This window comes from Pan troglodytes, chromosome 10 (assembly GCF_028858775.2).
Source record: "Pan troglodytes isolate AG18354 chromosome 10, NHGRI_mPanTro3-v2.0_pri, whole genome shotgun sequence".
Classification (NCBI taxonomy): domain Eukaryota; kingdom Metazoa; phylum Chordata; class Mammalia; order Primates; family Hominidae; genus Pan; species Pan troglodytes.
In genome coordinates, this window is record NC_072408.2 from 123568427 (window position 1) to 123581592 (window position 13166).

A 13166-nucleotide genomic window follows, 5' to 3' on the forward strand; every position below is an offset into this window, starting at 1 on the left:
TTACAGGCACCTGCCACCATGCCCAGCTAATTCTTGTATTTTTCATAGAGATGGGGTTTCACCATGTTGGCCAGGCTGGTCTCGAACTCCTGACCTCAGGTGATCCGCCGGCCTCGGCCTCCCAAAGTGCTGGGATTACAGGCATGAGCCACCGCACCCAGCCCAGTTTGGCCTTTTATATTACAGTCATGTGTCACGTAATGATGTTTCTGTCAACGATGGACCATATAGACAACAGTGGTCCCATAAGGTTATAATGAAGCTGGAAAATTCTATTACCCAGTGATATTGCAGCCATCATAACGCTGTAGCACAGTGCCTTACTCATGTATTTGTGGTGATGCTGGGGTAAACCTATTGTCCTGCCAGTCATATAAAAGTAGAGTGCATGCAATTATGTACAGTACCTAATGCTTGATAATGATCATAAAAGACTATGTTACTGGTTTATATTTTTACTATACTTTTCATTGTCATTTTTTTTTATTTTTCTCTCTCTCTTTTTTTTCTTTTTGAAACGAGTTTTGCCCTTGTCGCCCAGGCTGGAGTGCAGTGGTGTGATCTCGGCTCACTGCAACCTCCGCCTCCCAGGTTCAAGTGATTCTCCTGCCTCAGCCTCCCAAATAGCTGGGATTACAGGTGCTCACCACTACGCCCGGCTAATTTTTGTATTTTTAGTAGAGAAAGTGTTTTGCCATATTGGCCAGGCTGGTCTCGAACTCCTTATCTCAGGTGATCTACCTGCCTCAACCTCCCAAAGTGCTGAGATTGCAGGCGTGAGCCACAGTGCCCACCCATTGTCATTTTAGAGTATACTTTTTCTACTTGTAAAAAATAAAAGTTGGCCGGGCGCAGTGGCTCACACCTGTAATCCCAGCACTTTGGGAGGCCAAGGTGGGCAGATCACGAGGTCAGGAGTTCAAGACCACCCTGGCCAAGATGGTGAAACCCCTGTCTCTACTAAAAATACAAAAATTAGCTGGGCGTGGTGGCAGGTGCCTGTAATTCCAGCTACTTGGGAGGCTGAGCCAGAGAATTGCTTGGACCCGGGAGGCAGAGGTTGCAGTGAGCCGTGATCACGCCACTGCACTTCAGACAGAGTGAGACTCCGTCTCAAAGTTAACTGTAAGGCAGCCTTAGGCAGTGCCTTTTAGAAGAAGACATTGCTGTCGTAGGAGATTACAGCTCCATGGGTGTTATTGCCCCTGAAGATCTTCCAGTGGGACAAGATGTGGAGGTGGAAGACAGTGATATTGATGATTCTGACCCCACGTAGGGTGAGGCTAAGGTGTACGTTTATGTCTTAAGTTGTAACAAAAAATTTTAAAAATAGGAAAAACCTTATAGAATAAGGATATAAAGAAAGAAAATATTTCTGTACAGCTGTACAATCTGTATTAAGCTAAGTGTTATTATAAAATAGTCAAAAAATAAAAACTAAGTGTACCAAGTAAAAATGTTACAGTAAGCTAAGGTCAATTTATGATTGAAGAAATAAACATTTTAAAATAAATGTAACGGCCGGGCATGGTGGCTCATGCCTGTAATCCCAGCACTTTGGGAGGCCAAGGCGGGTGGATCATTTGAGGTCAGGAGTTTGAGACCAGCCTGACCAACATGGTGAAACCCCGTCTCTACTAAAAAAAATACCAAAATTAGCCGGGTGTGGTGGCAGGAGCCTGTAATCCCAGCTACTTGGGAGGCTGAGGCAGGAGAATCATTTGAACCCGGGAGGCAGAGGCTACAGTAAGCCAAAATCGCGCCACTGCATCCAGTCTGGGTGATAGAATGAGACTCTATCTCAAAATAAAATAAAATAAATGTAGTGTAGCCTACATGTACAGTGTCTGTAAATTCTACAGCAGTGTATAGTCATATCCTAGGCCTTCACATTCATTCACCACTCTCTCATTGACTCACCCAGAGCAACTCCCAGTCCTGCAAGCTCCAGTGATAGTAAGTGTCCTATATGGGTGTACCTTTTTTCATCCTTTATACGGTGTTTTTACTGTGCCCTTTCTGTTTAGATATACAAATACCATTGTGTTATAATTGTCTATAGTATTCAGTACAGTAACAAGCTATGTAGGTTTGTAATCTAAGAGTAATAGGCTATATCATATAGCCTAGATGTGTAGTAGGCTGTGCTAACTAGTTTTGTGTAAGTCAACTCTGTGGTGTTCACACAAGGACCAGGTCACCTAAGGATGTGTTTCTCAGAACATGTCCCAGTCATTAAGCGATGTATGACTGTATTTGATTTTTCCCCCATCTGATGAATGTAACAGCTTTTAAAAGCTATTTTAAGTATGTATGTCTTTTTTCTTTGTTTTTTCATTTTTTTTTTTTTTAAACAACATCTTGCTCTGTCACCCAGGCTGGAGTGCAGTGGTGTGATCACACTCACTGAAACCTTGACCTCCCAGCCTCAAGCAATCTTCCCACCTCAGACTCCCAAGTAGCTGGGACTTCAGGCGCATGTTACCATGCTCAGCTAAATTTTTTTATTTTTAGTAGAGATGTTTCTCCATGTTGCCCAGGCTGGTCTTGAACTCCTTGCCTCAAGTGATCCACCCACCTCAGCCTCCCAAATGGCTCACAGGTGTGAGCCATTGTGACCAGCTTTTTCTTTTTTCATTCATTCATTCTTTCATTCATTTATGCCTATACTTTTTAAAAGTCCTTAAAGATACTCACTAAAACAGAGGTTGGCAGACTACAGCCATTCACCCATTTTTATTAGTAACATTTTGCTGAAACACAGCTACACCCATCCATTTACGTATCATTTATGAGTTCATCTGTGCTCCAACAAAGTTGAATGGTTATGGCAGAGACCATATAGCTTACAAAGCCAAAAATATTTGCTCTCTGTTTTTAAAGGAAAAGGTTGCTGACTCCTGACCTAAAATATTAACAGTGGTCCTCTAGACGTTAAACATGTGGATAGGCCAGGTGCGTTGGCTCACGCTGTAATCCCAGCACTTTGGGAGGCCAAGATGGGCAGATCACTTGAGCCCAGGAGTTCGAGACCATCCTGGGCAACATGGTGAAACTCCATCTCTACAAAAAATACAAAAATTAGCCGGGCATGGTGGCGTGCACCTATAGTCCCAGCTACCCTGGAGACTAGGGTGGGAGGATCACATAAGCCTGGGAGGTCAAGGCTGCAGTGAGCCATAATGACACCACTGCACTCCGGCCTGGGCGACAGAATGAGATCCTATCGTAAAAAAAAAAAAAAAAAAAAAAAAAAAAAAAAAAAAAAAATTATATACGTATATGAGCAATTTTATTTTTTTCTTTAGAATTATCTGTATTTTATAATTTTTTTGTAATGGACACTTTTTTTTACATAGTAATAGCAGTGCTTTTTAAATAATGTTAAGTGATAAAAATGTCTACCCCATCTGGGTTGGGCTGTGCAGAGACAAGGTAACAGGGCTTCTTGCTCCTACACCCCAAATACATGTCCCATGATGTGGGCACCCTCTTCTGTGACATTGACTCAGAGTTCTATGCAATGTGGTGGGGCAAGTGGGGAGGCAAAGCACAGGAAATTGAATGGATTACTTAGCCCCGACTTATCATCAGCTTCCTTAAAATATCCCTGTCACCCTGGCAGCCATGCACCTGGAAATTCTTTTGAAACGAGACACTTCCTCCACAAATCTGCCCACGTAAATGAAGCAGGCAGAATCTCACTCACTCCCATGAACATCTCGAACGGTCAACAGTTTCCCTCCTGAGTTCCTTCAGGGCTGCTTGCCAGCCTCCGATGTTTTTTAGTGAGTTTGTTTCCCCTGGTGCCTATACAATGCTGTCCCATAGTTGCTGCCCCATCAATATTTGTCAAATAAATGAGTATCTCAGATTTCTTTTATTTTGGAGACACAGTCTTGCTCTGTTGCCCTAGCTGGAAGGTAGTGGTGCCATCATGGCTCACTGCAGCCTTGAACTTCTGGGCTCAAGCGATCCTCCCACCTCAGCCTCCCAAAGTGCTGGGAATACTGGCATGGGCCACCACACCTGGTCACAATTTGTAAAGTTACTTATATTTCTAATTTCAAAAGTAATTTTTATTTTATTTTGTTTTTATTTTTTGAGACAGAGTCTCGCTCTGTCACCAGGCTGAAGTGCTGTGGCGCCATCTCGGCTCACTGCAACCTCCAGCTCCCTGGTTCAAGCGATTCTCCTGCCTCAGCCTCCTGAGTAGCTGGAATTACAGGCATGTGCCACCACGCCCGGCTGATTTTTGTATTTTTAGTAGAGACAGAGTTTCACCATATTGGCCAGAATGGTCTTCATCTCCTGACCTCGTGATCCACCCGCCTCGGCCTCCCAAAGTGCTGGGATTACAGGTGTGAGCCATTGCGCCCAGCCCAAAAGTAATTTATTTTTAATTGTGAAAATTGGAAAACCCATTTAAAAAGGACCAAAAACACCTCCAATTCTGTCACCTAACAGCAACTCTGCTAACATTTTTCTCTACATATTTATACATATTTGTTGTGGAAGTTGTAGTGTGCAGAACATGCCATTTTACAACTCTTTCATTTACCAGCATATCACTTTAATGCACAAGAAATGTCAACAAATGCAAGGAGCATTTCTTTATTTATTTTGAGACAGAGTCTTGCTCTGTCGCCCAGGTTGGAGTGCAGTGGCACAATCTCAGCTCACTGTAACCTCCGTCTCCTGGGTTCAAGCAATTCTCCTGCCTCAGCCTCTCAAGTAGCTAGGACTACAGACACATGCCACCACACCCAGCTAATTTTTGTATTTTTAGTAGAGACAGGGTTTCACCAAGTTGGCCAAGATGGTCTCGATCTCTTGACCTTGTGATCCACCTGCCTCGGCTTCCCAAAGTGCTGGGATTACAGGTATGAGCCACCACGCCCGGCTAATTTTTCATAATTTTAATAGAGACAGGTTTCACCATGTTGGCCAGGCTGGTCAGGAACTCCTGACCTCAGGTGATCTGCCCGCCTTGGCCTCCCAAAGTGCTGGGATTACAGGCGTGAGCCACCATGCCCAGCCGCAAGTAACGTCTATTGACACTTCCTGTGTGTGTGCCCAGGACTATATTAAGAAAACATATCAACTAAGGGCCCTTTGGGTTACTAACTTAAGCAAACAGGGAATTCTTCCTTTAGGCATTGTTCCATGCAGGGACTCAAACAATCCTAGGAAAACCAAACAACAAGCCTCGAGAAAGGGCAGGGACCAGGGACTTCCTGGAATTTGATGTTCAGTTCTTGGCATGACTTAGCCGTTCACTGGCAGTCTCTGTTTCTCCTTTAAAATTAAAGACAGAGCGCTTCTGGTTGGCTTTTCATGGGCCAGAGGGGCTGGGTCGCAGAGTCCAGTGGGGATGTGGATGCTTTCCCTGAGGATGGCAGTGGTGAGCACATCTCAGAATAGTCACAGGCTCAGCAGAGGCCCTAAATGCAACTACTTGGAAGAATCTGTAGAGGGTGTAAGGGTGATGGGAATCACATCGCTACATCAGATACAAAATTGTGCAAGTCCCAGACTTAGAGATTTCACAAACCAGTAAATTGACCCACAACAAAGTCCAGGGGTTTACCATGTAGATATCTGCTTGCTTTTTGCAACTAAAAACATATTTTTAAAATGATCATCATGCAATAGCCAAAAGGTAGAAGCAACCCAGTGTCTATTGACAGATGAATGGATAAACACCCTGCGGTACGTACATACAGTGGAATATTATTCAGCCTTAAATAGAAAGGAAATTCTGACACATGCTGCAACATGGATGAAACTTGAGGACATTTTGTGAATTGAAATAAGCCAGATAAAAAAGGACATTAAGTGTATGATTTCACTTACATGAAGTACCTAAAGTAGTCAAATTTATAGACAGAAAGAATGGCGGTTGCCAGGGACTGGGGGGAGAAGGGAATGTGGAGTTACTGCTAATGGGTACAGAGTCTCAGCTTTGCAAGATGAAAAGAGGTCTGTGGTTGGATAGTGGTGATGATTATGCAACAATGTGAATGTACTTAGCATCATTGAACTGTGCGCGTAAAAATGGTTAAGACGGTACATTTTCTGTTATGTGTGTTTTACCACAATTAGAAAAAAAGATCATCTACCACTGACATCATTTCATAAAAGAATGGTTATTTTAACACCAAAGAATTAATTAGGAAAGAAAAATAATCCTGTAAGCAGAATATATTTAGCTTCATTTAAAAAAAAAGTATTTAGAGATCACTGCATAAGTGAATGCTAATCAGAACGTGATTGCTGTTTGTGGAAACTATCAGAGCTGTCAGAATTGAGGGAAGATTCTTTTGTGGATGGTTGGGGGTAGGGTTGGCCAGAGGACCTCTAGGACAGGGATGAAACTCAAGTCAGCCTTTCAGATCACATCCATCTGTTTTGAAAACGAACTTTAAGGACTGAGTGGTTTTGCCATCTTCTGAGGCTACCCATAAAAGCAATTTGAGGACTCAGTTCTGAGGCGTCAACACAGATCTCATACGCTGCATTCAGTGCATGGTCTAGAATGTCAAGGTCCGGGTGGAGGGTGGAGGGGATGGAGGGTGGAGGAGGTGGAGTTTCCCAGAACCTTGGATGAATTTCCAGCTCATGCCATTTTCTGGGTATGATGATATTCCCAGTCTCAGACGTCTGTGCCCCCATCAAAGCAGGCTGAGTCAAACTGGTGCACAGAAAGAGAGAGAGAAGCTTAAGAGAGGAGCAACAGGCCATGTGCGGTGGCTCACGCCTGTAATCCAAGCACTTTGGGAGGCTGAGGTGGGTGGATCCCCTGAGGTCAGGAGTTTGAACCAGCCTGGCCAACATGATGAAACCCTGTCTCTACTAAAAATACAAAATTACCCAGGTGTGGTGGCACATGCCTGTAATCCCAGCTACTTGGAAGGCTGAGGCAGGAAAATCGCTTGAACCGGGGAGGTAGAGGTTGCGGTGAGCCAAGATTGCACCATTGCACTCCAGCCTGGGCAACAAGAGTGAAACTCTGTCTCAAAAAAAAAAAAAAAAAAGAGAGAGAAAAGCAACATAGCTGAGTCCTTGTCCTTACTGAAGTCACCAGTCTAGAGGGTGCTTGTATGTGACACCAACAACCATTACCTTATTTTGGCCTCCTGGGGACCCATTTCACAGGTGAGGACACTGAGACTTCATGAAGCCCTTGCTAAGGAGTGCCGCCTTGGAGGCAGCACTTACCACTGAGCTTGAATCTTCTCAGGATTTGATGTCTGATGACCAACATCAGAGCCTTAATTCTACCACTTCCCAGCTTTGTGCCCTTGGGCAAGTCATGTCACCTCTCTGAGCCTTCCCTAGTTTCCTGATTTGCAAAATTGGAACCAAGTCCACATTGTTCCCTTATCTGCCTACAGGCTAGTTAGGAAGGCCGCATGTCATAAGACTCATTAAAGTACTGGGTAAACAATAAAACATTGGACATATATCACAATTAATATGATTCTTTTACGATTAATTATCATAATTAGGCTGGGCACCGTGGCTCACGCCTGTATTCCCAACACTTTGGGAGGCCAAGGTGGGTGGGTCACTTGAGGCCAGGAGTCTGAGACCAGCCTGGCCAACATGGCGAAACCCTGTCTCTATTAAAAATATAAAAATTAGCCCGGCATGGTGGTAGGCCTCTGTAATCCCAGCTACTCGGGAGACTGAGGCAGAAGAATCGCTTGAAGCCAGGAGATGGAGGTTGCAGTGAGCCAAGGTTGCGACACTGCACTCCAGCCTGGGCGACAGAACGAGACTCTCAAAAAAAAAAAAAAAAAAAAAAAAAACCTCGTAATTATTGGTGGAGGTGCCTAAGGAGGAGCAAAACTGACAATAAAATATATCAGTCCATTAAAGTTTGTAGAGTACTTTAGAAATGATTGGACTTGATGAATCCATAGAAAAACACTTTTGCACCCACCCCCCAACCAAAAGCAAAAACAAACAAACAAAAAAACTCACTAAGATGATAGAATAAAACCCAGATAGATGGATTGAACACCAACTTGTGTCCAAGATAAAATGGAAAGGATAAGGCAGATCTTCATTTGATCATGATCATGGAAGCATTGGAGATTTGGCAGAGTGTGGAAATCCACCAACCAGCCTGGGATATCCCAGGAAGGGCAAGAGCAGAGCTAAAGACGGGAGCTCAGGGCCGCAAACCTCTCCCTGTGTTATGACCTGGATGACCACTCCAACTTGCAGGTGAGGAATTCCTTGGAGACAGGGCGGGGATGTGGGAGGGTCACTGAAGGTGTTGTGAGTGACTTGTCAGTAATTTTGCCCTACTCAAAATAACCCAGACCAATCCGTTCTTAGGATTCTAGAATAGAGGCCTCATTTTGCACCCTTTTCCCCCAGCCCAGCTGAGTATTTCCAAAGCATATAGAAAGCATCCATTCTGTGCTGAGTGTACTTCTCCCTGCTTTGGAGGAGACAGATGGGATTCAGTCTGGCCCTTGCCCAGAGCCTGTAATCCAGCGGGAAGAAAGGAGAGGGACCAGCGTGGGTTCAGTACTGGTTCCAATCTAAGCTCCACATTCAACCAGAGATGCTGCAGGAAGGTGACTCCACCTCTTAGTGCCCCAGTGTCCTCAGCTCAAAATGGGATTTTTTTTTTTTTTTTTTTTTTGAGAAGGAGTCTCACTCTGTCGCCCACGCTGGAGTACAGTGGCATGATCTCGGCTCACTGCAACCTCTGCCTCCTAGGTTCAAGTGATTCTCCTGCCTCAGCCTTCTGAGTCGCTGAGACTACAGGCATGCACCACCATGCCCAGCTAATTTTTATATTTTTAGTAGAGACAGGGTTTCACCATGTTGGCCAGGCCGGTCTCAAACTCCTGACCTCAAGTGATCTGCCTGCCTCTGCCTCCCAAAGTGCTGGGATTACAGTCGTGAGCCACCGTGCCCAGCCTCAAAATGGTATATTCACAGTACCTACTTCATAGAGTCTTTGGGAAGACAACATGAGTTAAGACATATAAAATATACAGAGCAGGGCCTGCATGACATCTAAAGCCAGGATATTTTAGCCACTATTACAAAGAACATCCCCCTCTTGGGGGGTGTTGGAGAGCAGTGCCACTCAAAGTGTGGTCTCTTCACCAGTGCCAGTTTGAGAGCCACCTGTTGTCTGTCTCCAATGAGTTAAGTACAGAAACTGAACATGAGGTTTCACATATCTGGTCATGGATAGGTTTACACTACTCAGCTGTAGAGTATGGATGGAGAACTGTAACTGCAGCCAGGATGTCTGGGTTCCAGGCCACCTCTGTCCCTTAATATTTTTAGGACCTTCCACATATTTGCCTTTCTGTGCCTCAGTTTCCTCATCTGCAAAATGGGGTGGATAAAAGTACCTGCCTCATAATGTTACTGTCATCATCACTGCTGCACCGCAGGGTCTGTAATCTGTCCATTATCTCATCAAATCCTGCCAATAACACCATGAGGAAGGGAACAATTCCCATTTTATTCATGAGAACCCTGAGGCTTCCAGAGATAACTTTATTTGCCCAGAGTCCAATAAATGGAGAAGCCTGGATTCAAGTTCAAGTCTGTCTGATACCAACGCCTTTATGCTTATGTAGTGTGACTTTGGGCAGCTGACCACCTCTCCAAGCCTCAGTGCCTTATTTATAAACTGGAGATAAGCAACACTCACTGCACAGGACAGTCGTGAGGATTAGTGAGACACAGTGAGCAAAGAGCTTAGCACAGTTCCCGGCACATCAGCTTCCCCCGCTCCTTCATAGTATTGGCCTGCCTTCGTAATTTCCTTCCTCCCTGCCTTTCCTCCCTCTCTTCCTCCCCCTTTCTTTTCTTCCCTCCTTTCTTCCTTCCTTCCTTTTGCCTCCTCTCGTAAAGCCTGTTGTGGACCCACAAAACTAGAGGGGACTGTTATGGTTGGGTTTGTCCCCACCAAAACTCATGTTGAAATTTGATCCCCAATGATGTTGGGAGGTGGGGCCTAGCAGAAGGTGTTTGGGTCATGGGTATGGATCCTCCATGAGTGGTTTGGTGTCGTTCTCATGACAGTGAGTTCTTGCTCTAGTAAAACTGGATTAGTCTCATGGGAATGGATTAGTTCCTGTGAGGGTGGGTTCTTATAAAGCCAGGACGCCCCTGGGGTTTTGTCTGCTTCCCCTTTGGCCTTCTCCTTCATGTTATGATGCACCAGAAAAATAGGCCTCACCAGAAGCTAGTGCCATGCCCTTGAACTTCCCAGCCTGTAGAACCCTGGGCTAAATAAAACTCTTTCCTCTGGCCAACAGCAGTGGCTTACGCCTGTATCCCAGCACTTTGGAAGGCTGAGGCGGGTGGATCACTTGAGGTCAGGAGTTTGAGACCAGCCTCACCAACATGGCGAAACCCTGTCTCTACTAAAAATACAAAAAATTAGCCAGCTGAGTTGGCAGGTGCCTGTAATCCAGCTACTTGGGAAGCTGAGGCGGGAAAATCACTTGAACCCGGGAGGTGGAGGTTGCAGTGAGCCGAGATCATGCCACTGCACTCCAGCCTGGGAGACAGAGCAAGACTCCATCTCAAAAACAAACAAACAAACAAAACCACCTCTTTCCTCTATAAATTACCCAGCCTAAGGTATTCTGTTATAGCAACACAAGAAAAGGACTAAAACAAGGACCTTAATGAAACTCCAGGCCAATATGGCCATTTAACTCTCAAGGGAACTAAGACTCAGAGAGGTTAAAAGATCCACGTGAGGTCACACAGCAGGTGAGTAGCAGATTCAGGAAAAGGACACAGACGTCTGACTCCCAGTTCAGCGCTCTTTCTACAGGTGATACTTAGAAGGCTCCTGAGTGAGTAGAAGGAGCTGCTGAGGCCTGGCCCTAAGGGAACCTTCTGACTCTCTCAATCCTCCCCCCAGCCTCATATTCCTGAAGCCCAACCTGGAGACGCTGGACTTCTTTGACCTGCTATGGATTGTGGGGATCGCAGACTTTGTTCTGAAGTACATTACCATCGCCCTCAAGTGCCTCATCGTGGCCCTGCCCAAGATCATCCTGGCCGTCAAGTCCAAGGTAGGCACTGGCTGCGGCCACCAGTTAGCCCCAGTCACATGGATCATGCAGAGGATTCAGGTTGCCTTCTGAGGAGGAAAGAATGGATGAGGGTGGACTGATGTCAGCATATAAAATAAACAGAGCCTGAGCTCATAGCTCCTGTCACCCACCTCTTCTAATTCCACAAAGCTGAGCATGGCTCTTTGTCATCACCACTTTGTCACACCTCTAGTTTCCAAGTGCATTTCCTAAGTTAGGTTGTTCACAGCTACCCTTGATGCAATTTTCATCCACATTTCACCTGAGAGAGGAAAAAAAAGCATGTTAGCATGCCCCGGGACCTGCTTCTCCCAGGGAAGGAGAGTCCTAATAGGTTTTGACTCTTCGTGGCTTCCAGGAGTTCATTTTATAGAGGGGACTGAGGCTCAGAAGGAAAGAGCTCCATGATTGATTAGTGATGTCTGCCACAGACCCTGCAGTGGGGAGTGAGGGCAATGATGCTTTGCAGTGTATCATAGAGAAAGGCCTCCAGGCAGGTGTTGGAATGAAGAGGCCTTGGGGAATAGACATTGGAGTTCAGAGGACTGAGCAGGGCTCAGACAAGGTATCACCTGTAGGACATAGTGATTGCCAGTGGCTCTGTAAGGTGACCCAAAGGGAATCTGGACCGAAGCAGCTGGACTAAAGAGTGTTTGAAGTCTCCTGCTTTCCATTCTGTAAAACCAGCCATCTTTCAAGTTCAGAAAGCTGAGACATGTCCCAGGCATTGCTTGGCAGCAGAGCAGCTTGGAAGTGACCATCGATCTTGAGTGGTAACTAACCCAACCCATAACCCCAATCTTTGGGCCTGTTTTGGTCCTCTCACCTTTCATGTCCATTCCCTTTCTCCACTGTGTGACTTAACATGGTGGTCCCCAACCTTTTTGGCACCAGGAACCGGTTTCATGGAAGACAGTTTTTCCACGGATCAGGGTGGGGATGGTTTCAGAATGAAACTGTTCCACTTCAGATCATCAGGCATTGGATTCTCATAAGGAGCATACAACCTAGATCATCCCTCACATGTGCAGTTCACAATAGGGTTCCCACTCCTAGGAGAATCTACTGCCGCAGCTGATCTGATGGGAGGCGGAGCTCAGGCGGTAATGCTTGCTCACCCACTGCTCACCTCCTGCTGTGCGACCTGGTTCCTAACAGGCCACAGTCTAGTACCAGTCTTCAGCCCCAGGACCCCTGGTTTCTAGTTGAGCCAAAATCCTAGGCTGTTGAGGTTTTCTTAGATGAAGCCGCAGCTCTGGTACCCAAAGGCAGTGCCAGGAAACGCAAAATGGCATAAAGACAAAAAAAAAAAAGAGATGTGGAGAAGAAAGGCCAGAGGGAAAACAACAGGCCTGGGGAACTCCTAAGATGCCTCCCATTGACCCTCCCCAAGACCATGATGACGAGGACCTTTTGCCCATTGAGCTCATGCAGGGTTCCAGGTCGGCACCACGCACTTGACACTGGAAAGCAGCATGGCCTGATGGCTATGCCCATGGACTTTGGCATCAGACACATCTATGTTCAGATCCCAGCCATGCGCCTCTCCAGCTGTGTGACTTTGGGCAGGTGACAAAAACCTAGTTTCCTCATCTGTCAACTGAAAATAACAATAGCGCCTTCCTCCAAAGTACTCACTTTGTAAGAACTATTGGTTGTGGGAAATATAGAGTGCTTTGCTCCACGCTCTGCACATAGTAATTGCTCAATGAGTGATTCACAATACCTGTGTTGTCTAATCTTCATGACTGCCAGCTCTGCACTGACTAGCTGTGCAATCTTGGATGAATTACTTAGCCTCAGTGCCCTCATCTGTAAAATGGGGTAATAGTTTTCCAGCTAAATGACTTCCTCTGGCCCTTTCAGCTACACCCTCCATCTTTCTCACCCTGCTGTCTGCCCAGGGGGCTGACCTGCGCGAACTATATCAATGGGCTCCTGTGCCCATCAGCTTCCAGTTGGGTTCAGCTGATGGGAAGCCCAAGAGGAGAGAGAGGCAGAGGTATTTATTCCCCCAGCATGTTAGTCTCCTGTGGCTGCTGTGACAAATTGCTACAAACTTAGAGGTTT

The 13166-nt window shown here is 45.8% G+C and overlaps 1 protein-coding gene across 6 annotated transcripts in view; it reads left to right on the forward strand.

Moving 5' to 3' along the window:
• The window catches only part of RNFT2 (ring finger protein, transmembrane 2), a 114098-nt gene that overhangs the window by 29982 nt on the left and 70950 nt on the right, over positions 1-13166 (forward strand). For all 6 annotated transcript variants that reach the window (XM_054664665.2, XM_016924320.4, XM_009426335.5 and 3 more), the window contains one exon: positions 10922-11075. In XM_054664665.2, coding sequence (XP_054520640.1) covers positions 10922-11075 — 154 coding nt within the window. The remainder of the gene's footprint in view (positions 1-10921; positions 11076-13166) is intronic.